Consider the following 25,006-nt stretch of genomic DNA (forward strand, 5'->3'; position numbering starts at 1 on the left):
TATTTTTAAAATGTTGTAAATACGCTTTTAGTAAAATACTCTAAAAAGTAAAAGATAGTTTTTTGAGACGCAAAAGGATTTTCTTACGATTAATCATATCTTCAAAAATAAAAGCATGGGTGCCAAGCATGGAAGGAAATGCTTGAAGAAAAGAATTTTTTTTTCATTTCTAGTAGCATTTCCTTCCATGTTTGGCGCCCACGCTTTTACTTTTGTAGATATAATTAATTGTAAGAAAATCCTGGTGTGTCTTAAAAAAATTATATTATGTTTTACTTTTTAGTGCATTTTGATAAAAGCGTGTTGTAAAAAATTTTATATTTTTTATTTTATACGTTTTAGTTTTGACAGCAATTGTAACCGAATTATGATTGTAGCTTACGAAATTGAACGTATTATCCCGTCGAGCCAAAGAAGGTTTGAAAAATCCGTTGAGTTATTAACTTATTTTACCGAGTCAAAGAAGGTATGAAAAATCCGAGGATTTTCATAGAAATCCTGATATACTGGGAGAGGTCACTGTAGGGTCACTAGATGTCACTGCTGACCTACTGATCATGTAAGGTAGTATTGTCACCAGGAGTGAGTAACCATGCAAAATTTCAAGTCCATCGGACGAAAGGGAACAGGTCGAAAATTGAGTTACAAGATTTGACCCAAACAGATGGACAGACGCAGAAGTCAAGTGAAATAAAAGCATGTTAAAATGGAGAGGAACAAGGAAGAGGTCTTATGACCTATTATTGGAAGTTGTTATGAAGACTGATATCATGATTCATCTTCCCTGTGTTATAACAATTTCAAATAGTATTTGTCATTTCAGTCAACTCATTCTCCCTTAAAAACTCAACAAATTACATCATAACAATCTTCTTGTCGTCTTATGCTTTGGAGCATAAGACAAAGTTATTATGTGTCACAAATACCGGCAGACGTCATATATTCCAGATCACTGTTGCCTAACTAGTGGTTCTTCATCTGCTAAACCTCCCAGAACTTGCTCACTGTTCTCAGAGCAAGCGAACGCCGAGGTACACAGCCTAAGTTGTTTCTGGTGTCGCAACATAATTATTTTTCTTAATTGTCGCATAGAGACATTACCTTAAATCAATGTTGAGCGAAATTAAGAGCATTTTCGACCTTCATGTGGTGTAACAAGGACTAGACAGATGAAAGTCATCGCGGAATTCAGACTTTAAATTCCTTCATACTGTTTAACTCGATGTTTCAGCATTTGACTTATATTTCACTTTCAGTTTATTGGAGCGGCTTTATCAGTGTTTTTTTTTTTTCTTTTTAGTAAGATTATGTAGGTCTTACCCGAACGCCGGTTGCATCTTGATTAACTAGTAGGAGAAACAAGCTGTTAAAAAAATGATAGAATTGGTGTTTGAATTTCGAGGTTTACCGATATTAACCACATTTTTGTTATTACTGTGATTTGATGTTATTCTCTGCTACAGCATCACAAAAATGAATTGGACATTGATATCACCAGCGATGATGCTATTGCTTTTGTTGCATGCAACAGGACTAGCTCAAGGACAAGCAACTACAGACGAAGAATCTGTTGAGTTATTGCCGTCAGACGTTCCAGTGACTATGATGGAAAGGCTGACGCGGGGACTAGGTAATTATTATTATTATTATTATTAGTATTATTATTATTATTAGTATTATTATTATTATTATTATTATTATTATTATTATTATTATCATATGAAACTGACCAAAATATTCATTAACTGAAAGGCAAGTTCCCATAACACAGAATGCCCATTAAAAAAAAGAAATAAAAGTAATATAGATTCTTATAAGAGGAATGAAATTCTGTGAGTAAAAGTAAAATAAAAGAAAATAAAGGCAAACGAATAAGTGGAACACGGAGAAAAAAATAGGCCCTTTTTCACTTTTATATTTAACGATTGTCATGAAAGACCTTGGAGTGTTTTCCTTTCCGATATTTTACTCTGTGCTCTTGCATTTATCACTTTTATCTCCTGATGAATGGTCAGTTACCATTGAAATAAAAAAAAATCATTACTTACGAATTGAGAAATAGTTAGAATAAAAAATACCAAATGAAATATTCTTTCCTGCAGATGGAGGAATAAAGGAGTTTTTCGATCTGAAGACCAACTTGGGTACCATTACTGGGCTGAAATTGCCAACTCGGCCTCCCCATCATCCAAACACGCACATGCATGCCTTCAGGTAAGTCCAGGACTAGAAGTTGCCTCCATCATTACCTTCCGAAACTCTGCAGAATTTTTATTGAAGCCACTTACTTTCAGGCAAATAAGTATAGTACAATGTTTTCCGTAAAGGAACAGCTCCCAACTTTTCACTCGGAGATTCTTTTGGCAAAAATTAATTGAGATAACTGTACAGACAGACACGCTATTTAGCATCAACAAGTGCACCCTGGTATTTTTTAATATTATGAAGGCTCTCTCATGAACCGGATAAAGAAGCCAGTTCTTGGAAGGTTAGGGCCCAAGTATTTGGAAAAGCAAAATAGAGTAAAGGCATATTGACTGGGGCTTTCTTTTCAGCTGGCAGAGGAATAGGAAGGTAAAGTACTTGAAGAGAACAGGAAGAATTGGAATCTTGGTCAGTGCTGGCAACATATATACGTATCGTTGTACCTATAAATATTTGTATATAATTTTCGAATAATTGGGAACGTGTGGAATCGACTGTGAATTTAAGAATACTGCAACATCAAAGGCTGTCGGAGTAGAAATAAGTGCATAGAAATAAATCTGCTGCATAAGAGATTTAATTTTAATGGTTATTACGTTTTAATAAAAAAAACGAATAGCCTGGTTACTTATAATATCTTCCAGGCTACGTATAATATCTTACGTTATCTTTCAAAGCCCATACAAATACTGTTAAATTAAACTTTGCGGTAAACCCTAAATATGATCTCCCCCTGATATCCCTATGCCTCAGTGTTGGGGAATTATGCCACAACGAAGCAAATGCTAAGACCTTGTCTTCCTTTACTGAACAGAGGTATCCCCTACGCAAAGGCCCCTGTCGGAGATTTGCGCTTCGCTGACCCCGTAGACCTGGTGGGTCCGTGGCCAGGGAACTATCTAAACGCCAGTCGACTTGGGTCATTCTGCCCTCAGTATGACACGGAGAGCAAGGGTGTTTTGGGAAATGAAGACTGTCTTTTCCTCAACGTTCATACGCCATCCCACCTAGGTAAGATGCCAATAAATGAAGCATGAAGAACGTCAGTTCAGAAGAATAATTTTTCCCATTCGGTGTCAATAAAGAAAATGTCCGTACTGATCGGTGAAATTATACATTACTGATCACGTAATTGCCTATGAAAACGGGATACTCATAAACATTGTATGGATCACACCTGGCATACATACTCTACCAAAAACAGATGAGGAGAACCGAGCAGAGGGCACCCTCCTCCCAGTGCTCGTCTTCATCCACGGAGGTGGTTACGTCAGAGGGTCGTCGTCCCCCCACGGAGCTGGAAAGCTCCTTTCTAGGGATGTCGTTGTTGTTACCATCAATTATCGTCTTGGAGCACTAGGTCAGTAGTAAAGGGACTAATTGAATGCACTAGATCTGTCAATAGCAGCGATCGGCAACTACGTCATCACTTTGCGCTTAGCTACACACAGTTGCACAAGGTCGGACAAACAAATCAGGACGACTTATGTTGTAAAGGCCACAGCGGAGAAGTTTCCTAACATTAAGTTGAAAGAAACCGATGTTTCTGGCGCTGCTTTTGTGTTTAGCAGTGTGCTAGATCATTCAGTATGTCAGCTTAAACGTTGGCTGGAGTGCCGTTAATTGCTAGTGGTGGGAAACGAGGCTGTGCTTGTAAAAAGATGAGAACAAAAACGTGTTATGAAGTATTGAATGAAATAACCAGAGAGGCTCCAAGCGTTTCTCGTCGGTTAAAATCCTATACATATAATATATATATATATATATATATATATATATATATATATATATATATATATATATATATATATATATATATATATATATATATATATGTGTGTGTGTGTGTGTGTGTGTGTGAAGACAAGAAGGCCCATAAAACACTATTTGAACGTTGCAACCATATATTTCGAGCACTTCCTTCTGTACCCCTGTTCACAGGTAAAATATGGACAGATGAAATGATACAGGAGTACATATACAAAGCATATGTAGGTGTGGCATTAAGTCTCCGATGGTATGCAGGTGACCGTTTCCCAAGAAGGAGGGGAAACAATTCCCTAGTGGTTTTTGGCCTCATTAACTCGTTATATATATACTCATGTATCATTTCATCTGTCCATATTTTACCAGTGAACAGGGGGTACAGAAGGAAGTGCTCGAAATATATGGTTGCAACGTTCAAATCGTGTTATATGGGCCTTCTTATCTTCATATTATACTGTGGTATTACAGTGAAAGACATTCATATATATATATGTATATATATATATATATATATATATATATATATATATATATATATATATATATATATATATTGCATTTTATATTTATTACAGTAACCAGCTGATTACGTTTGGAGTCTTTGTGGAAGTAACGTCTACTGACCTTAGTATTATAATTTATGTGGCCTCAATATATATATATATATATATATATATATATATATATATATATATATATATATATATATATATATATATATATATATATATATATATATATATATATATATATATATATATATATATATATATATATAATATATATATCATGTTTTTATTTCTATCTCTCTTTTCTAATATGAAAATACAAAGTACTCATGTAACCTTTCACTTGGTTCAGGTATGAGGACTGTATAGCCTCAGGATGTCAAGGGGACATCATTATTACCATTGACGGAGGTAAATGGTACCAAAAGAAAGTAGAGAAGATATTTCAAGAAGAACTTGACAAACAGTCCGGTCACACCAGTGCCTCTCCAGTTCCATGTAATCCACCAGTACTGCTAGTCAGTGGCTGGAAGCCATTCCCTTGAATCCCTTCTGTGGGGCACTCAACTGCGTTTGTTTGTCCGACCTGCTTGATGTAAACACGAGCATGCGCACTGGCGCGGTCTATTTTTAGTAACAGGGGATAGTTGTCGATCGCTGCTATTAGTTAATTCAATTTCATCTTCAGAATATAAGCTTCGCACGAGTATAAGTTTTTGACATTGTCAGAAATATTGTTTCACTCTGTTTCCACAAGGTACTTCATACATCACATTCCTAATTTTTTCTCTCACTTCATTTTTCACTCAATGTTTGGAAACAGGGTACCTGAGCATGGGGGATTCGGTTCTGCCTGGCAATTATGGGTTGCTTGACCAAGTCTCGGCTCTCCGGTGGGTACAGAGAAACATCGCTCAGTTTGGAGGGGACCCAAACCAAGTCACCATAGGAGGTTTCTCTGCCGGAGCTGCTTCTGTTCACCTTCATATGCATTCTCCTGTATCCAAAGGTGTTGTTATTATTATTATTATTATTATTAAAATTATTATTACTATTATTATTATATTTTCAGACTGGATTGACGAGGCAACTTATCCACCTTTCTTATTTGTCACAGGGCTCGTGCTACGATATGTTTTACTAGAATGATAGTTAAGAATTGAAGCTGAAGTGAGAGATAAAAACTGAAGGAAGGTAAAGTTGAATTAGCAGGGAATGTAAATGTGAAAAAAACGCTGTGGTCCAATGAGAAATGAAAGGCAGAAAGCATCGCAAGTGGAGGCATAGGGGCAATGCAATAAACCTTTGAGAGCATTGCAGTTTAATGCACATGGCACAATGTAAGTGGTACAGCAACGGCCCCTCCAAATCAACTGCCCAAGTAAATTCTGTCATGACAGTACACGTTTACGTCTATCCGAAACCCGAATAAAACGAGGACTGCGCATCGCCACTTATGGGAGCAAAACTTAGCAGTCTGATGCACCTGCCAAGGGTCATAAAGAAGCCCTGATGTCAATAGAATAAGCAATCTTTGCGTTGAAGAGTGAAATTAATAAAGTTTCCCGAATTTGTTCGATAAAACTTCCCTGGGCGCTGCCTCTCTTATCTGGCTTTTGATTCTTGTTTTACATATTAACTCTCGGTGTGTTCGGGTGGTAGGGACATTTATCCTACGCTCAAGTTTGATCTTATATTTGGGTATCTGGATATTTTCTCTACAGGCAAAACCAACTTAATTTCAATCGATTTTTGCTTCATCTACAGGTTTATTTCACCGCGGAATAATGTTTAGCGGAGCAGCTTCTTGCCCCTGGGCTGTGATGCCTGCTGGGCGTGATCCCATGACCGCAGCACGATTACTGGCGCACGAATTAGGATGCCCCTCAGGAAATTCAAAGGTCTTACGGGAATGCGTTGCCTCCAAGACCTTCGAGCAAATCGTCAAAGCCCAGGGTTCATTATATGTAAGTATTTTAATTATTCTGTTATTGTGGTTTCGTTATATATATTCGCTTGTTTTTCTCTCCATTGCAGCAACGGATAGATTTTCCCTTTCTAACAATTGACAAATTTCGAATTTGAGTCTTTTTGACACTAAGTTAATTTCACTTTATTTTGCTTCCTATTATGATTTGGTAGTATTGTATACCTGAGAATGGGCAAGGTAAATCCCTTCATGAATTTATTAAGTGCTCAGAGTTATAACTGTGTCAAATAAGACCCGGTCTATCATTTTTCTCGTAAACTGAAATTTGAAGTTAGGAAATAGGAACAAATCTAGACAGTTTTCCAGCCAGTTCCTAAACATTCTATAGGCTTAATGCTGAGTCAGTCTATTGCCTGAGACATAATAAGGTAATAACAAAAAGAGCAGCTTAGCTAATTTTTCTATTTTTGGATGTGAGTTGTATGGTTAATTAGCATTCGTTTAACCACCTACTTCAGAGAGAGAGAGAGGGAGAGAGAGTAGACACACAACAACGAATTCAAGGGCAGGAAGGCCAGGATTATTGATGCTGCTCTCATTTTTATGTCAATTCTTGTGAAGTCCTTTCAGTAAGGAAAAAAATACGATTTACCAAAGGAAGGGCTGGGATTGTTTGTTTAATGAGAGAAATTCAGAAACATTTAAATTTTTAATGGATCTGATTCGATTTAATATGCACACTTCGATGCCTTTTTATTTTTTCGAATACCTCCACACCAGGGAACTTTATTTTATCAAATTACTCCATGGACTTGGGCTTGTTGTGTTTTCACACACACACACGTACATACATACGTATATGTGTATATATATATATATATATATATATATATATATATATATATATATATATATATATATATATATATATATATATATATATATACCCAGGTGTTTTGAAATTAGAGCCGCCCCCTCCACAGAATAAATGGAAAGTTATGAAGTTTTCTGCTATAGCCTATCTCCAAGTACATTATTTTAAGTTTCTATTAAGCTATTTTTCATTTTACATTTCTTGTATTTTCTGACTGAGTGATGGAGTTAGATACAGCCATGGCTAACGACTCGGAGGAAATCAGATGGATTGACCGAATCCAGGCTATAACCTTCAGAGAGGCCAGGGATGCTGGCACATCCTTCATTTCACGTTCCTGGATAGCTAAATACATTAAAAGAGATGAATCCTTTGTTAAAAGAAACTGGAACAAAAATCCATATGACTGTTATCACGAAAAAAGTGAGAATCTTGGAAGGCCTGAAGTCCTTTCTCATGAGTCAAAAGACATCATAGCTGAGGCAGTGGGTAGACCAAGAAAGTCTTTACGTAAATTGGCGCTTGAACTAGAAACAAAAAGGGGAAAGAAGAGAAGTTATAGTGCTGTATATCGTGAGTTGAAAAAAATCTGGTATCAAGCCATTTCATGTTATCAGCAAGCCCAACATCACTCAGCAACAGAGAGAAGACAGTGCATGGTTTTGTGGTTCATTTCTTAAAGATTGGGATGAAGCTGACTTTCTCCATGTTGCCGCATCAGATGAATTCTTCATTTACACAGTCAGGAAGCCAAATCATAAAAATGATATCATTGGGGCTGCAAAGTTGGATGATATCAGCGATGACATGCGCTATCGCCAAGTTGTGAAATTTCCTGAATGTTTGGGAATTTTTCTCTGTTTCACAGCCAAACGGTTAATGTGGATCATCAAAGAAAAAGGACAGTCATGGAATGGCGAATACTTCAGAGAAACTGTGCTTACTGATGGAGTATTTCCTTTCCTCAAAGATCCTGAAAATGTGTTATCTGTTGAAGAAGTCACATTTTTGCATGATAAGGCACCATGTTTCAAGGCTCTGCAGACACAGGAGCTGCTTCGAAACAGTGGTATCGATTTCTTCTCTTCAGGTGAATTTCCAGGTAGCTCCCCTGACCTTAATGTGTGTGAAAACATTGGTAGTATCTTAAAGGATCGTGTTGAAGCACGCACAGTGAACTATGATGGTATACCAAGCCTCAACGACCTGCGAAGAGAGGTGACCGAAGTGCTCAGGAGAAATGGAGTTTGAGTCTCAGCTTTTTTGCGATTTGCTGAAATCATACCCCTCAAGAATGCAGGCTGTGGTACAGGCAGATGGAGGCCACACAAAATATTAAATACTCAGAGAGAAACTTAAATAAATACCTGTTCTGAATTACTTTTGTTTTTATCCATATCAATTTTAGTTTGTGCTGTAGAGGAGGGGGCCTCTAATTTGAAACACCCTGTATATATATATATATATATATATATATATATATATATATATATATATATATATATATATATATATAGATACCTCGGTACTCGATACACTGTCATATATAGCAGCAAGCACTGACGTAACCGAATCTAGAATCAGCGGTTTGCCGATGTTAGTTACCATAACTATTGTATGAATATTTAGTTGCATCACACTGATATATATATATATACATATATATTATATATTTATATATATGTATGTGTATATATGTGTGTGTGTTTGTGTGTATGCGTAGATGTTTCACAGTTTGAATATACTTTTCGAAGCTTCTGCAGCCTTGCACTCTCGAGATTGAACAAGGAGAACAGCATCCATAACGAATGAATTCTAACTACCGTTAAATAAATCTTGCTGCATCCGTTCATGGTAATATACGGGATTAAGCTCATTGTAGGAAACACTGGATGCTGACCATTCAGTGATCACTTTGTTTGGCTTGAAAGGCCAATTTGCGTCAGAGCCGAATCGCTCCCATTCTTGGGCACTCTGGAGTTTATGAATAGAGCATGGTTGAATCAGTTTGGAAATGTTGAAATATTTGTTGCCAGCGAAGCTGACAGTGTCATGAACTCGGCAGATAAAGATGAAACTACTTTTATTTTATTTATGCTGATTATGTAGCAAAATTCTGAAACAACAGTGGGATATTACTAAAGGTGCAGGCATCAGCAAATAGTATGATGATCTAGATGAATCAAGTAAGCCACACTACCTTTAAGAATTCTTGTAGGACATATTTTTCAGTTTCTTCCTTTGTACATTTACGTTTCAGATACCAATGATATTTAACGCTTATCTTCATATATACAAATGTGCGTACATACACTCACTCACTGGTTCTCGATGTCAGGTGAAAATCCTCCATTCTGCAATGATTATTGTGCCCTTGACAGTGAGATATTAGCTGGTTGAATGCCCCAGTCTTGGGGCCGTGACAGTGAAGAACATTTTATCCTCGCTACAGTTCTCAGTGAGGATTGTAATGTAGAGCAGTTATAAGTCTTTTTTAGGGAGGCTGGCCTCCTCAACCATTTTTAAATCGTATACATATGCAATATGTGTGTATGTATAGATTGTATATGGGAATAGATATATATATATATAATATATATATATATATATATATATATATATATATATATATATATATATATATATATATATATATGTGTGTGTGTGTGTGTGTGTGTGTGTGTGTGTGTGTGTTTGCTTTTAAATATTTGTCAAGAGAAACTCCTTTTAAATTGATTTATTTCTTTAGTTTTCTATATTAATTCATTACAGCGTCAATATCCTAGATGCTGTGACGCCAGTTTTAGTTGCCATAATCAATCAATCAATCAATGTTTAATCATTTGTATATATATACAGTATATATGTGTTGTGTATATTATACATACATACATACTTACTATATATATATATATATATATATATATATATATATATATATATATATATATATATATATATATATATATATAAAACATATATATACCCAGACGATGCGTTAATAAACGTGAAAGCGCTTGGTACTGAACTTCTGCCTGTCATTTTCCTGTGGGATTCGCGTATTCACTTAAGTCACGTGCATCTACTGATGATTTTTTTAAACATACATACATATATAAATATATATATATATACATTTACTAACAGGACCTCATTCAAACTGGACGGTATCTAGTGGAGATATTTATTCATAAAAAGTTACAAGCTTTCTAGGACAAATAGTCCTCATCATCAAGTATTCGTTCAACGACTGTTTGTCCTAGAAAGCTTGTAGCTTTTTCTGCATAACTATCTCCACTAGATACCGTCCAGTTTGAATGAGGTCCTGTTAGTAATTGTACTAATGCACAGAACAATTGTGTATGTGATAAAGTTAATATATATACATATATATGTATGTATTTTTGTATATATATGTATATTATATATAAATAATTATACACTGAATAATATCTGTGTACTTAAAAATGTTGCTATACTTTCCTGTTATGTCTTCCCTGGTGATATGTGATTTGAGTAAAACAGCATATACATTAATTTACCGAAGCATTAATTTACCACATGCTTTTTACTTTCCGTTCATCCACAGCGGTACGAATTTTTCCCAAGCTTGTTTTTGGCTGTAATTGACGGAGGGCTTCGCCATGCACCCTTCCTCCCAGCTCCTCTAAAGGAGTTAACCCTTCGTCCAACACCCACAATTATAAGCCTTGTCCCCCAGGATGGTCTGTTTCTCGCTTGTCGTAAGTATAGTCCACGCCAAGTTCCGTATTCTGAATTTTGATCTTTAGATCTGCAATATGCTCCCGAGATAGATCTTCAGTTTACTCCTCCTGGGAGCATGTTGAAGATCTGTCTGGGAAGCATATTGCACTTATAAATCCTTCACTTTGGAGGGTTTATAAGTATCCATTATCAATGAAGTGAGGAAATCCTATTCAGCAGCTCAAGGTCTCAACTGCAACAGGAGATTAGGCTTGTTCCACTCAAAGACGGTTACTGGATTTCAAAATCTATTGCTACCATTAGAATTTCTTAGCATTAGCAAAAAAAAAAAACTGAGCTGTGAACAGTTTGGATATATTGGGTATTTAACTTGAAGAAATGCAAAAAAAAAAAACTTTAATCCGAGTTAGACTGCTTGACCAAGGGCAACTTACACCCTCGTGTTAAAATTGTCAAAATGCTAACAATTCTATTTATTACTCATATTCCTCTCAGCCTCAGTACTATGCTTTTCTTTCCTTGTTTCTCTTTTTTTTCCTTCCTTGAAATGATGGTTTCTTTCGGGCCTCTACAGTAGTCCTTCAATTCAGATTGCCACTATCTGGAACTCGACATTATCTGGACACAACTGGTCCCCAGAGACCAAGGCCCTTGGTCATACAATAAATATAATAAACAAAAATTTTTAAAACTGCCCTTCGGTGGTTGGCACTGCACAGCTTCAGGAAACTGTTGGTGACACTGCTTACACTCATAAGCAGACTGTGAAAGAGTTTGGAGAGTGTAGGGGTCTGGAGAATTTTCCATGGTTGGGAGCGTGGGTCGGTTGGTTGGGCAGCATGGGAGAGGAGGGACAGTAAGGCTGTGTAGAGGAACTCACTCAGAGAAGGGTTGTTTTGGAAGGTGGGTGAAGCTGAGGAGCAGTTTCCCTGGCGGGGGTGGGGGCGGGGGGATGGAGCTGCAGTGTTGGATGGGTGAAGAGGGCCAGATAGACATCTGACTTACTAGAGCTTGTTTTGTTGCTTGTTTTTATGTTTATGATCCCGTAATTCATATTTTATTAAACGATATATACAGTATTGAGATGTAGTATTGAAAGAGAGAGAGAGAGAGAGAGAGAGAGAGAGAGAGAGAGAGAGAGAGAGAGAGAGAGAGAGAGAGAGCGAGCAGTGACTGAGGTGTGCTTACATTGAAGCCTATACAGTAACACACACACACTCATTTTTGTTTTCACAAACCAAAGGATAAACACACTTGTGTGTGCAGGATACATACATATGCTGGTGTTGGTGAACTTGCTAGAGCTTGTTTGGTTTCATGTTTTTGTGCTTCACCACTTAATGTTTCCCGGGAGTCACAGGAGACACAGGAAGAAGACATCGGTCTCTACAACACAGTCAAGCTGTTGGAGTAGGAGGAGGAGGAGGAGGTGAAGGAGGACTTTTAAACCTCCTCACTGGTATTTAAAACGTCTGGCCATCGTAAGCATGAAGAGCAGCACACAAAGGAAAGTGACTGACTAAAAAGTATTTTTATACAGTATTATTAGAATTGCTATTTTTTGTATGGTGTATTTTAGAGAAAATTATAAAATTCAGTGTGTAAACTATCGTATGGCATTGCATACTGGAAAAAAGGCTTTTAACTTTTTGTATGCACAGTACAATGTATTTTACAGTGTACGGGCAAATGAAAAACTTTGTGTAGCCTTCCATACTACATGTCGCTTACAAAGGAGAAAGAAGGGATTTACTTTTTTCGTGTACGATGTTTTTTGGAGAAAATGATGACAATGTTTGTGTGAATTATCATACTATGTTGTATACAAGAGAAGAAAAGGTTTACTTTTTTTTTTTGAAAAATACAAGGTGTTTTACAGTGCATAGGACAAATGAAAAACGTTGTACAGTGTACCTTACTGTGTCGTGTACAAGAGAAAATGAAGGGTGTTGCTTTTTTTTTATTTTTATGGGTGTTTATGGAGTTTATTTTATTTCAGATATGGGGAAATAAAGTAGATAATTGCTTTTTGCATACATTTTTCAGTTCAAAAGTGTGATGGTTTTTATTTACAAGCATATTTAGTGTTTATGGCTATGCAGTATTGATAGGGTTTGGTGAGGAAGAGTACGAAGTTGCCCTTACACACCCATAGATTTTTATACTCGCGGTTATCCAGATTTCGTCATTATCTGACAGGGCCTTGGCTCTGTTAATCCAGATAATTGAAGGATTACTATTTATGTCTTATTTCATCATTCTCTGTTATGTTGAAGTTTTTTTATTTCTCCTGGAGGTTCATTTTCATAAAAATGTTCCAAGGATATTCGTTTGTAATAAGAATGTTAAGACAAAAAAGAAAAAATTGTGGTCACTTGTGAGGAATTATTTCAGGCACAAAACAAGTAAGTCATGTATAATTAGGCTACTTTCCATTAATTCTTATTCTGTTAGGTACCACGTCTCTGAGAACATGAATATACATTCATTATATACTCCATTGATAAAATTAAAATTCCACAAGCATAAATACTTATCCAAGAAGGTAACACAACCAATTTCAATTCAGTATGTGAAGAGAGAAAATTTTATTTAGTCTTTGAAATCAATTACAGAAGAGAGTTTGGGAATTTGTTAGTTTGTGTTTACTAGAGAGTAATTTGTAGCTTCATTTTCTTAGTCATGCTTATACTGTCGGAGCAGCCACACAATGCAACAGCTCTCTACAGTGAGTTGGCACGATACGCCTTCCTGAACTGGCCGGATCCTGAAACTGAAGAGCAAATGAAGGAATTGGCTGAAGCTTTTTATTACAGCGAACCTGCCAAAACATCTCGTGATGTTTTGGTGGAACAACTCACTGAGGTTAGTCCAAAACTAAAAGTTTAGGGGAAATTTTTTTTCTGGCGTCCTAGTCTACAGATTTTGTAACACCTCCAGTGAAACAAGATCTGTAAATATGTCGTTAACGCTTTATGCACGTTTAAACATGGATATGTTTATGTACACACTACAGCACTCACATACTGGGATTCATGCATTCGAATCGACATAAATATATTATAAAAACGTTATTATTTAACTAATTTATCCAGGCCTGTTTGGATGCTGACGAATATAAAGGATAGTTGTCAACAAACTGTGTGATTTAATACCCGATTGAACCTTGAAAGACCTCGATTAGGTGAGCGCTCAAATTATGAAGACCACAATAGCTCCTCTAAAAGTGATTCCTTTGCTTGTCTGTTTAAATAAGTCACAATGCATAATGAATGAAGCTCTGTATACATATAGAAAAGTACTACAGTATTCCATGTTAACTTTTATGGAAAGATTGTTTTTTCCAAATCCGTCAAAAACTATTTCATGAATGTGACCATAAGGAATAGGATCTCCAATACTGTCCTTGCATGAATAAGTGTTAGGGTCTCGTCACAGTAATACAAGTTAATTGTCTCCAGTTAAGGCATCTCATTATTGTATAGGATCTGTTAAGAAATACTGCTTATCGACATTTATTAAAGAACATAATTCGTTTAATTTCAGGGATTAACCGATTACCTCTTTGTGAAATGCGGTTGGGAGGCAGCTTCGTCCATTGCTGAATCTGGAGCACCAGTTTACACGTCAGTGAAAAAATATTGCATTTTTATTCTTATTTTTTCCTTGTAAGCATTCTGTTCAGTGGCAGACTGCTCACAAAGGTAAAGGCCTTCCTTTAGCCAACTGCATTTGAATTTGTTCAGTTTTGGAAATAATAATAACTATTAATTTAATAAATTGAAGCTTCCAAAGAATGTTGGTTTCAACCTCTCACCGCAGACCCCACACTACTGCAGTAACTGATTATGATACAGAGCCAGTGATTTTTCATCGCCCTGGGGGAGACGCAAACCCTCGAAATCTGAGTGGCATTCCATGACACTAACCACTATACCAGCAGACCAGATATATTTATATTTATATGTATAAATGTGTATGAGTGGGTATGTGGGTGTGTAAATATATGAATGAAGACGACAACTGACCCAGTTGGCGAAATCTTCCTAGTACAAGAGCAAAATAAATACTTTTACTATAAACTATGAAGTAATTTCTTCCAGCGACCACAACAATGAAAGAATGATGAACAGAAAGTTAACTGATTCCGTCTCATTCTCGCTTTCGGCAGTTCTGTCATGACTCACCGTGACCCCAACACTCCAACGTGGTCAGGACCCCTTTATAAGAAACTGAAGGAGATGGGAATCAAGACGTCGGCCCTTGACACGTACGTGTCCCATGGAGATGACCTCCTTTACCTCTTTGATTTTCCTTACGTCCTCAAGAAAGAGTCCAGCAGAGATCAGAGGGTGGGCCAGATGATTCTTCAGATGTGGGCAAACTTCATCATCTCTGGGTGAGTTTCGAGTCCTCTTACTTTTTAGTCTTTTAATCTCTTCTCGGTGGAAGTTAGCTTATTCAGACATTAGACTTTTTCATGCTATATGCGAATATATATACATTATGAATAATAATAATAATAATAATAATAATAATAATTTGTTAAAGAGAATGGCATCAGTAGAATTGATTTCATATATGGTCTTCTCAATTCTTCTTATTTTCTTCTCGTCAGGGCTGATATTTGCTAATAACTGGCCGATGTTCATAGTCTGGATAAGGAATTGGTTTCTTGAAATATTAATTTTATTGCATTAAAGAAATGGAAGTTAAAAGTGGTGTTTGTTCGCTGTAGAGTTTCTAGAAATCAGGGTTTGTATTATCGTGTAGAATCTTCGTCGTTTTTTTGAGGGCGTAGCGGAATTCCAGCGTTTCCAACTGTATCATCAGTTCATTCTCAAGGAAGGGTGGGCTTGTTCTGGTTGGAATGGGATGGATAGATGGATTTAGATTTAGCCAGCAGCTAGCTGGCACGGGCCCTTGCTCCCAGAGCACCCCGTAACTGTGGGCTGTTTCTGTACCGAGATGAGAAGGGTGGTTATAAAAAGAAAGGAAGAAAAGGACAGGCAGGGTTACATACCTTATTAAACCTTACGGTGCCCATCAGTAGGAGGAAAAGTTCTACAGCAGAAAGTCCTGGTTGAGTTGCAGAGGACGAGAAAGGAAGATGGAAAAATTGCAGATCGAAATGAAGTTGAAAATCTAAGGAGGATGCTCCAAAGATTTCACTTACTCAGGAAAAATAGAGGTTTTTGTTGTGAGACTTGAAGGGGCAGCTGTTACTCAAAGCGAACAGCCGCTGCTTTAGGCTGGCTGGGAGGTTTGGATGAGGTGAGGTTGGATACATTTCAGCAGTCCCTGTCGACAGGCTTTCCTATCAGCTGCTCGAAGAGAATGATGATTCCTTCAGTTGTGAGAATTATGCAACTGTCACTGCTTGTAGTGGCACTGGCTGGAACTTTGGAGGAGGAAGGAGAAGGGTATGAGGAATGGGCAGAGGAAGGGGTAGAATCAGGTTTGGGAGGTGGTGGGAGGTTTGGATTAGAATGAAGGGAAGGTGCTGGCACTGTTTCACATGGCATTGGCATGTAGTCGACTTTCCTTCTTGGAGTCTGCCGCTGCTTCTGTGGTCTGGGTGGTGAGTGCTGCTGTGGTGTTGCTGGGGGTGGTTGCTGTGATTCTGTTCTGGTCATCTCCACTCTCTGCTTGGGTTCTGGAGTAGATCTTGATGGTCTTGGAGGTGGAGGAGTGCCCTTCATCTTTGCAATTCTTTCAAGCCTGGCTCTGCAGCACTTATTCCATGCATGGTGTTGAAGGGAACAGTTTGGGTACTTGCTTTCCACTATCTCTCCCCTCTTGTAGGTGTCAAGGCACTGCTTTATAGGGTGAGATTTGCTGCATATACCGTACCTCTCCTTTGCTGTGCAGCAGCTACCATGGTGTCCAGATCTCTGGCACATGTAACATTGTAGTGGCTCCGGTGTGAAGGTCTCTGCTGGGAAGGATTCCCATACTCCAAAGGAAATTTGGGCTGGAATGTCTCCTTGGAAGGTGGCGACGACTTTTCTTGTAGGATTTCCAGACTTCCCAATGCATCTCTGGGCTATTAGTATATTCTGGAGCCGTAGAATGGGATCCAAAGGCAGGGCAGTCGGGTACTTGGATATGATCACCTTCCTGACTCTCTCGGACTGATCCAGCAGTTGGAAGTCAGTGTTGGCTCGTAGAAAGTCGACTGTTTCCTTCGTCTTTGGTGTAATGATCATGTCGGTAGCCAGGTTGGGTTTCACTGAGATTTTCAGCTGTGGATTGCTTTTATCCAGCTCTGCTACTGCTGCATAAGCAGTCAGCTCTCCTTGGGGACGCACTCTGTATTTTGGAAGAGGTGGCAAGAGATTGGTTGCAGGAGAAGGGTTTGGGAGGGGGCCATCTTCCTTCAGCATCCTCCTCTTGACTTTCTTCTGTTTTTGTACAGTTGTCCATCCTTCAGTGCCAATCTCTGGCTCATCAACAGGATGGCATGGTGGCAATGGGTCGTTGACAGTCGAGGATGTCTCTGGTAATTCAACATCAGCAACAGGAGGGTGGGACAGTACAGGGACTTCCAATGGGAAAGAGGCTGTTTCTCTCAATTACTCTTCCTCATTGGACATCACTTGGCAATGAAAGAAACGTCTTCATCGGGAAGGGATGGTTGTCGCTGGGGCCAATGAACTGCTTCCCACCCAGCATAATATTGGTGTAATGGGTCATCCTTTGGCAGATGGAAGCCATGCTCGGGACCTGGGCTCGGAGATGTTCTATGCGAGATAGCTCAGCCGAGGCTCATGAGTGAAATGGGGTTGTCAGACGGTATTTATAGTGTCCCAGGTGTCCCGTGTTGTGAGGGCTAAATTTTCATTAGCTGATTCAGGGGATTAAGCCCCTGGGCCAAACCGTCTCCCAGAGGTTGACGCTCGCACTGGTCTCCACGTGCAAACATTGGAGACTGGGAGGGTAGTATAGGGAAGTTCACTGTCAGTAGATGGGGTCATCACCTGATTGGTTCGTTTGTCCGGCTCTGGGGTGCTGGCGGCCGGTGCCCTATGTGCCACCGTCGGGAGGAGGGACATCTCCTGCCTGGTGTTGAGGCTAGGTCTCTCCTTTCCAATCTGTAGGGCCTCCAGGAGGCGGAGGCGGCATTGGTCTGTCGCCTTATCAAGAATTCCGACATTAGGAATTATGTATTTTTGGGTTATTCTAATATTGTGAATATTCTTGGCGTGATTATGGATGGCACCTTGAGTGTGGCAGGAGATCCTCTTGGAAAATCTCTTCACGGTCATCCCAATGTAGGCGCCGGGGCATTCCCAAACAGGGCATTTGTATTGGTAGGCCACATTGGTTTTCTTCAGGGGGTCCTGCACTGCGTGGGTCGGGTTGTTTTTCATGATCAGGTCGTTGGTCTTCTTGTTTTTGTAATAAATTACTAGTTTAACCTTTTTTGCAGGGTCCTTATGGGTGATGTTTCCTTCCATGATACTGCAAAGAGGTCACACGTCCTCTTTGTATTTCCTGTGAAACACTCCCTTGTAAGAAAGAGTGATGTCTTCAAGGGCGGCGTGGCAAGTTCCAGCTGGTACCATTTGTCAATACTCCTTCGCATGCATTTTGTGATGTCCCAGTTGGAATACCCATTGTTAATTAAAGCGTGGGCAACACGTTCTAATTCGGTGCGTGTCCTTCCAAGAGGAGCAGTGTAAGAGAGCTCTCCTGATGAAGGCTTGATCGCAGCGCGCTTGTATCTCTCTGGACACTCGCTCTCACCATTCAGGCACATGCCCAGGTTCGTGGGTTTTGTATAAGCTTGCGTTACGAAGCGCTCCTCTTGTTGTTCAATGAGGACATCAAGGAAGGGGAAGCGATGATCACGGCAATGCTCGATGGTAAAGTTGAGGCTACTTTGGTCATGGAAGGCTTGTCGCAGGTGTTCTATTTCTTCCACCGTGCTGGTGCTTATGAAGGTGTCATCAATATACCGGACATATATCGACGGTTTCTTGATGGCGGCGAATACCCGAGGTTCCACAGCACCCATGCAGAAATTCGCGAGAAGTACTCCGAGAGGAGAACCCATCGCTACACCATCTTTTTGTATGTACATATGGCCTCTGTGGTTGGAGAAAGGGGCCTTTTTTTGTACAAATCTCAAGGAGTGTTTGGAGGGCATGCTTGGGGATATTTAATGGGGGCGTAGAGTCGTCTCTATATACACGATCCAGAATTATCTGGACCGTTTCATCCACAGGGACGTTTGTGAAGAGGGACTCCACGTCCATCAATGCAATAACTCCTCCCGGGGGTGTCGTTGTCAGAGCCTCTATAAACTCTGCAGAGGACTTCAAACTGTTGTCATCTGGAACGTAAGGGGTCAAAATAGCATTCATGTTTCTTCACAAGCTGGTACGTAGGGGCAGGAATCTGGCTAATAATGGGGCATAACGTGTTCCTTGGTGTATGGGTTTTGACGTTCCCGTATATGTAGCCAAGATCGTAGTCCCCTACGATTGGCAGCAGGTGAAGGGCGTTGGAAGCTGCATTGACAGTCTCAATGGAATTCCGCTACGTCCTTAGAACAACGACGAAGATTCTGCACGAGAATGCGACAAATACTGGTTTCCAGAAACTCTACAGCTATCAAACGCCACTTTTAACTTCCATTTCTTTTATGCAATAAAATTAATATTTCAAGAAACCAATTCCTTATCCAGACTATGAGCATCGACTATAGTCTGTTTAACATTCTAAGATTGCTGGGGTGGGGCCAGGAAAAGAATACAGTGGTGTCAAACGTCTCGTTATGATTAAAAGTTTTGCCTTGTTAGAGCTTGTTCAAGTGTAATTTAAAAAAAAAAGAAATGTTATTTATTTAAAGATAACACCGAAACATATTAAGCTTCACATATTTGCAGTAAAAGCCTAATTTATCTGTATAAAAACAAAGAGACATGGCATAATTTTTGACCGCAGCTGCCAAACCTCAGTTTCCCTGACACGTGGTCAGCGATGGCATTTATGGCCAGCTCGATCTAAAACAATAACAAGGTTGGTCACCTCAAGCAGCCAGTCACTGGACAGTATTGATAGCCCTTGAAGGGATAGCCAAAGAGGATCAAATCTCCCCACAGCCAACATTTTAAAATATTTCATATTAAAGAAACAACAATGGTGCCCTGTAATTAATGGTTATTTATTGTTCTCTCCTAAATGATAAGTAGCTTATTTAACCTGCAGAGGCACTGAAAAAATACAGCCATGTAACCATAAATAAATGCTAATATGGAGTATGGACAATAATCAAATGGCTTGAAAAGCCATTCCTGCCGAACCACCCACACAAATTTTAAGAGTGTTGATGCATTAAACACATTATGGTATTATTATAAGAACTACGATTATTATTTCCAAAAAGCACACAAAGACCGGAAAATCATTAAATAAGAACAACCAAAAATTACTCGTTGTTTCTTTAGAAAACGAAGTACAGTAAATGACAGATCTCAGGTAAAGCCATAAACAAGGGATTAACCTCGAGGGTGAGATTTAAAAGGATGAATAGATCTGGCAACGCTGCATTCTTCTCCTGGCCCCACTTTAGCGATCTTAGAATGTTGAAGGACTATAGTTATTAGCAAATATCAGCCCTGACGAGAAGAAAATAATAAGAACTGAGAAGACCATCTATGAAATCAATTCCACTGATGCTGCCATTCTCTTTAACAAAACATGCTTGAAAGAGGGTCTATTACCTTCAGATAATAATAATAATAATAATAATAATAATAATAATAATAATAATAATAATAATAATAATAATGTAACTCAATTTATTTTGTAGTGCAATACAATATTCAATGTTAGAAATATAAATGGGCACTTTTAAGGGCTTGTTAAACTCCCATTTCCAACCAGAAATAAAAATTCTCCAGTTAATCTCCTTAGGTATGTGAACTGTAAATAAAGCTGTACTGGACACTTAGTGATTAGAAGAAATAAGTACGAATGAGACTACAGCTTCGTGATTTGTGACATATGAAAATATAAGAAACGCTCTTTGACACAGAGAAGTCCTTGCCTCAAAGCCACCAGCATCATTCATAAATTGATAACCATTTTATTTACACTCTTCATTTATCCTTTTGTTTTCTTCTCCCTAGAAATCCTCAAGAAGACCTGGGTCGTTTTTATTTGGGGGACATTCCAAAATGGGAACCCACTGTGCCTCACCAGCCTGTTGGCTACTACGAGATAGCTGTTGAGCCCTCCATGGTACACAGACCCTTTAATGTGAAGGTAAGTTATGCAATTTTAGAAATTGGTGATAAATAAACATCAGTTTTTATAATACTCAAAATATGTTTCCTCATAATACTGATGTCTTTTTAAGCAACGTCAGCAACCATCTTATGTTGAAACCTTGTGATTGTTTCGTCCCCGTGTACAGAAAACGAAAAAGATCTTTTCGTTTTCAACAGAATAAATTCAAGGATCAATGAGAAAGATTAATAAATTATATGATTCACAGGAACTGAACTTCTGGCAGAATATTGTGCGAAATCCTGATTTACGACATGGTTTTCGAGAAAGTCAGATTCTGCAAGATGTCAACAAACAAACCATTACGGAGGAATGTCGATCTAATGAGCATTGTGATCTGTCGCCTTAGAGATCTCTCAAATGTAAGAGAAGAATTTTGTGTTTTTTTTTCTTCTCTTTATTATTGTTTATATTATAAAATTCTGCCTACTCCAACAAGAATAATCCATTTACATATACTTAGTTTTCAAAATAATGCTCTACCATCTCCAACAATGTATAGCTTCGTCGATATTTTTTTTTATGTAATAGTCTTAACTTTAGATTTGTGTGTGTATACATATACATATATTCACGAGCCTAGCTGGGATTGGTCTATCTAGCCCCAATCACACTTTAAACTCATCTGACTACTTAGCTAAACTCATGAAAAGAAATAAGTTAACAGTGAATTAAAATGGTTTTCAAAAGAAATGCAGGACTTCACTAATTAGGTTTTATTACAAAGATCAGAAGGATATTGCAAAGGGAGCTCCTCACCAGCTCCTTGGCACTATTACGTTAGTCACAAAACAAATAGTGCCACTATCAAAAGACTTAACGATCTATGGTGATAATTCTTAACTATAGAATTAATTATCTCTGAAATAAAATCCCACTGTGGGGGAACCTCTAAAACTAAGTAAATGTACAGAATTCTGCCACGTAGGCATGTAAGTCTTCAGGAATTACTCGTGAAGTGTTCTTCCACGTCGGGAATTCAGGAATTGGCACCGTGGGTGAACAGGTAGACACACAGCATTAACCGCTTATTCTGAAAGACAGACTTGCTGTGGCTTTCAGGCAAAGAAAAACACTCTCGGTTACATAGGGAATGCGGAAGGTTGAGAGGGAACAATATGCAATAGCAATTGCTACGAAGTGCTTACGTTACTTGAAATGGAAATATTAACACTTCACTTAATTTTCTCAGAACTCCAAGGGGCAGAAATATCAGGAAGAATGAAAATTATAGTGGAAGAATGGGCGTCGTAACAACTCCAAAATCCAGACTGTACCTTTCCCGTCAGAAAGGGGAAGGGCGGTCGGAGACTGACCTGGCAAGGACTCTACTCTGATGCTAGCTTGTAACAAACTCTCTGTGTGACCCCTGGTCAGGTCCTTATATAGTCTCTGGTCCAGGCCCCCCGTTTGGCGTTGTCCGTTAACTAGCCGGCTTCCATGTTTTGGCGACATCGACAGGAGCGGTGATGGAACAAGGAGAGGAACGAGAGCACCCAGATTAAATTAAAGGTTGACAAAGGCGGGCTTAAGGCTTAGAGAGGAAGGGCAGAGTCTTCGTGAAGGTACAGAGAATTTAGTATGTGCTAATGTCAGGGGCTGTTTTGATCCTCGGTTCTGGGTGGTCATGAAGTTGACTCACCGTTTGTACTTTACATGCTTCCTTCTTTAAGTTAATTTTAAAATGAATGGAGCTGCATGTGCTCTTGCAAATAGTAATTGCACGTTACAGTATATAAATTATATATATATATATATATATATATATATATATATATATATATATATATATATATATATATATATATATATATATATATATATATATATATAATATATATATAATATATATATATGTGTGTGTATGTATGTATGTACGTATGTATATGTATAAGTATACGCATACACACCAAGAGAGAAAGAGAGAGAGATTTTTTCATCCTTAGAGAAACTTTAGAGTCCAGGAGAGGTACAATGTTTCTCCAGAAGTTCTGTTCCTGTGAAAGAGAATCGCTTCCATTAATTCCCTTATACATTGCTCATTATTAAAACAAACATATTCGACGTTAACAATTCTTGTTACAAAGATGTTCACTGTATTTGTTAGAGGATTTACAATACCATTTGCTTTAATGAAATTTCATAGTTTATAAAATTTAATAAATTTTACAACAGAGTATTAGATTTGAGATTTTGGTGAAGCACTACACTCAAAGACATTGAAATGAAGAAAAGTAATATATTCAAGTCACTCTTTCTCTGTAAGGTCTAAGTACCATTCTTGGATTAACAGTTATGTCGTAGCAACTAGTAGGAATGCCGGGCTCAAGTGGTTCTCATTTTGGAAAATCTGTTATGCCGTAGGTCTGCAGGTCATCTTGTGGTTCCATGAGTTTTAGGGAGCAAAGAATAAAAGAAAAATTGGCCACTCATGGGTACCAATTTTCTTATGCTTACGCAAGCACAAGTTATTCATAATGAAGAATGTAGCGGATAAGATAAATTATCACTTTCTTCAGCCATAGAAATGGTTCACACATTTAACAACAAAATGCTTTTTTTTTTTGTTTTTTTGTCAGTAAAGAACACTGCTTAGAAAATCAAAACCCACATTTTCTATAACTTTATATAATCTACTTCTTTCTTCCGGCCTTTTGTATATTTCTTTAAAAAATTGTGTTCTTTTGAATAATAATAATAATAATAATAATAATAATAATAATAATAATAATATAATAATAATAATAATAATAATAATAATAATAATAATAATAATAATAATAATAATAATAATAATAAAGTTAACCAACAAGTGGCCATGAGAAGTGAAGACTAATCCTTTCCTACTCCCTGTCTCAATAAATTTTGTCGAAACATGAGTGCGGTTACTAAACTCCAAACGGTGACTTTAACGAACCCAGTATCGACGAAGTTCGTAATCATATGCAGAAGCATCTGTCTCACTCTCTCGTCTCTCTCGGACATGGTATCGGACGTGAAGGGAAAGTCGAACACATGAACCTCGGCGTCCCCAAGAGATACACCTGCATTGAGAACGAGTGTCTCATTTTCCAGTGCCTTCACCTTCTCGTACAAAGGTGCCATGAGAACAGAGAACCGGGAACGCGATGCGACATCACGTACCTATAGGTTCACGGGGAATGACAGGTGGTTTTGTTATTTTTTTTTATTGTTATGATGCGTAATGAGTTTACACTCTCAATTAGAAGCCTCCACAGAATATAGTGCCTGTATTTGTGAAAATGAGAGAAATGGAATGATGAAGAAACTTTTGGAACTATATAACTAGAATATCAATAGATTATTATACAAAAAAGCTAATAGCAATAAAATAATCAAATTTATCATTAGACAAGCTAGTAAATAAATTGACGAAAATAATAAGGATCTTTTCGTTACCATGAATCAGAATACTCAAAAAATATAAGGAGCAAAAACCAGCGAACAGAAGTAGAGAAAAGCGCATATGAAAACAACAGTTAAATAAATAAGCAAGTCGATAAACTAACAACATCCATCTTGATAAATGGCAGTAGATAAACAGAGTTTAAAAATTGAGAAAACAACGCCATTTTAGCATATCCACTTTTAATTAACATCTCCAGGGATATGAACGTAGGCCTGAACTTTACACTGAATGGGAAATAAAATTAAAATTGACGTCTCGAAGTTCAT

At 37.9% G+C, this 25,006-nt stretch overlaps 2 protein-coding genes across 2 annotated transcripts in view; both read left to right on the top strand.

The window, feature by feature from the left end:
- Positions 1-1,601, top strand: part of LOC136842493 (esterase E4-like) — a 54,208-nt gene extending 52,607 nt beyond the window's left edge. Inside the window, exon 14 of the mRNA XM_067109873.1 lies at positions 1,464-1,601. The gene's annotated coding sequence lies outside the window, so the exon portion shown is untranslated. The remainder of the gene's footprint in view (positions 1-1,463) is intronic.
- LOC136842496 (esterase E4-like) lies at positions 1,474-23,032 on the top strand. The gene is made up of 12 exons (XM_067109875.1): positions 1,474-1,630; positions 2,103-2,214; positions 3,020-3,216; positions 3,410-3,565; positions 5,305-5,490; positions 6,249-6,448; positions 10,875-11,028; positions 13,692-13,876; positions 14,558-14,637; positions 15,183-15,410; positions 21,151-21,286; positions 21,519-23,032. The coding sequence occupies exons 1-12, from the start codon at positions 1,474-1,476 to the stop codon at positions 21,657-21,659; spliced, it is 1,932 nt and encodes a 643-aa protein (XP_066965976.1). The 3' UTR covers positions 21,660-23,032.
- The last annotated feature ends 1,974 nt before the right edge of the window (positions 23,033-25,006 follow it).

The sequence above is a fragment of the Macrobrachium rosenbergii genome, chromosome 10 (assembly GCF_040412425.1).
Source record: "Macrobrachium rosenbergii isolate ZJJX-2024 chromosome 10, ASM4041242v1, whole genome shotgun sequence".
Lineage (NCBI taxonomy): Eukaryota > Metazoa > Arthropoda > Malacostraca > Decapoda > Palaemonidae > Macrobrachium > Macrobrachium rosenbergii.

Bases quoted from the DNA above. Each gene is read 5' to 3' on its own strand.
- LOC136842496 (XM_067109875.1), top strand. From the start codon at position 1,474: ATGAATTGGACATTGATATCACCAGCGATGATGCTATTGCTTTTGTTG. The intron at 3,217-3,409 runs GTAAGATGCCAA...TACCAAAAACAG, and splicing joins TCATACGCCATCCCACCTAG to ATGAGGAGAACCGAGCAGAG. The intron at 13,877-14,557 runs GTTAGTCCAAAA...GTTTAATTTCAG, and splicing joins TGGTGGAACAACTCACTGAG to GGATTAACCGATTACCTCTT.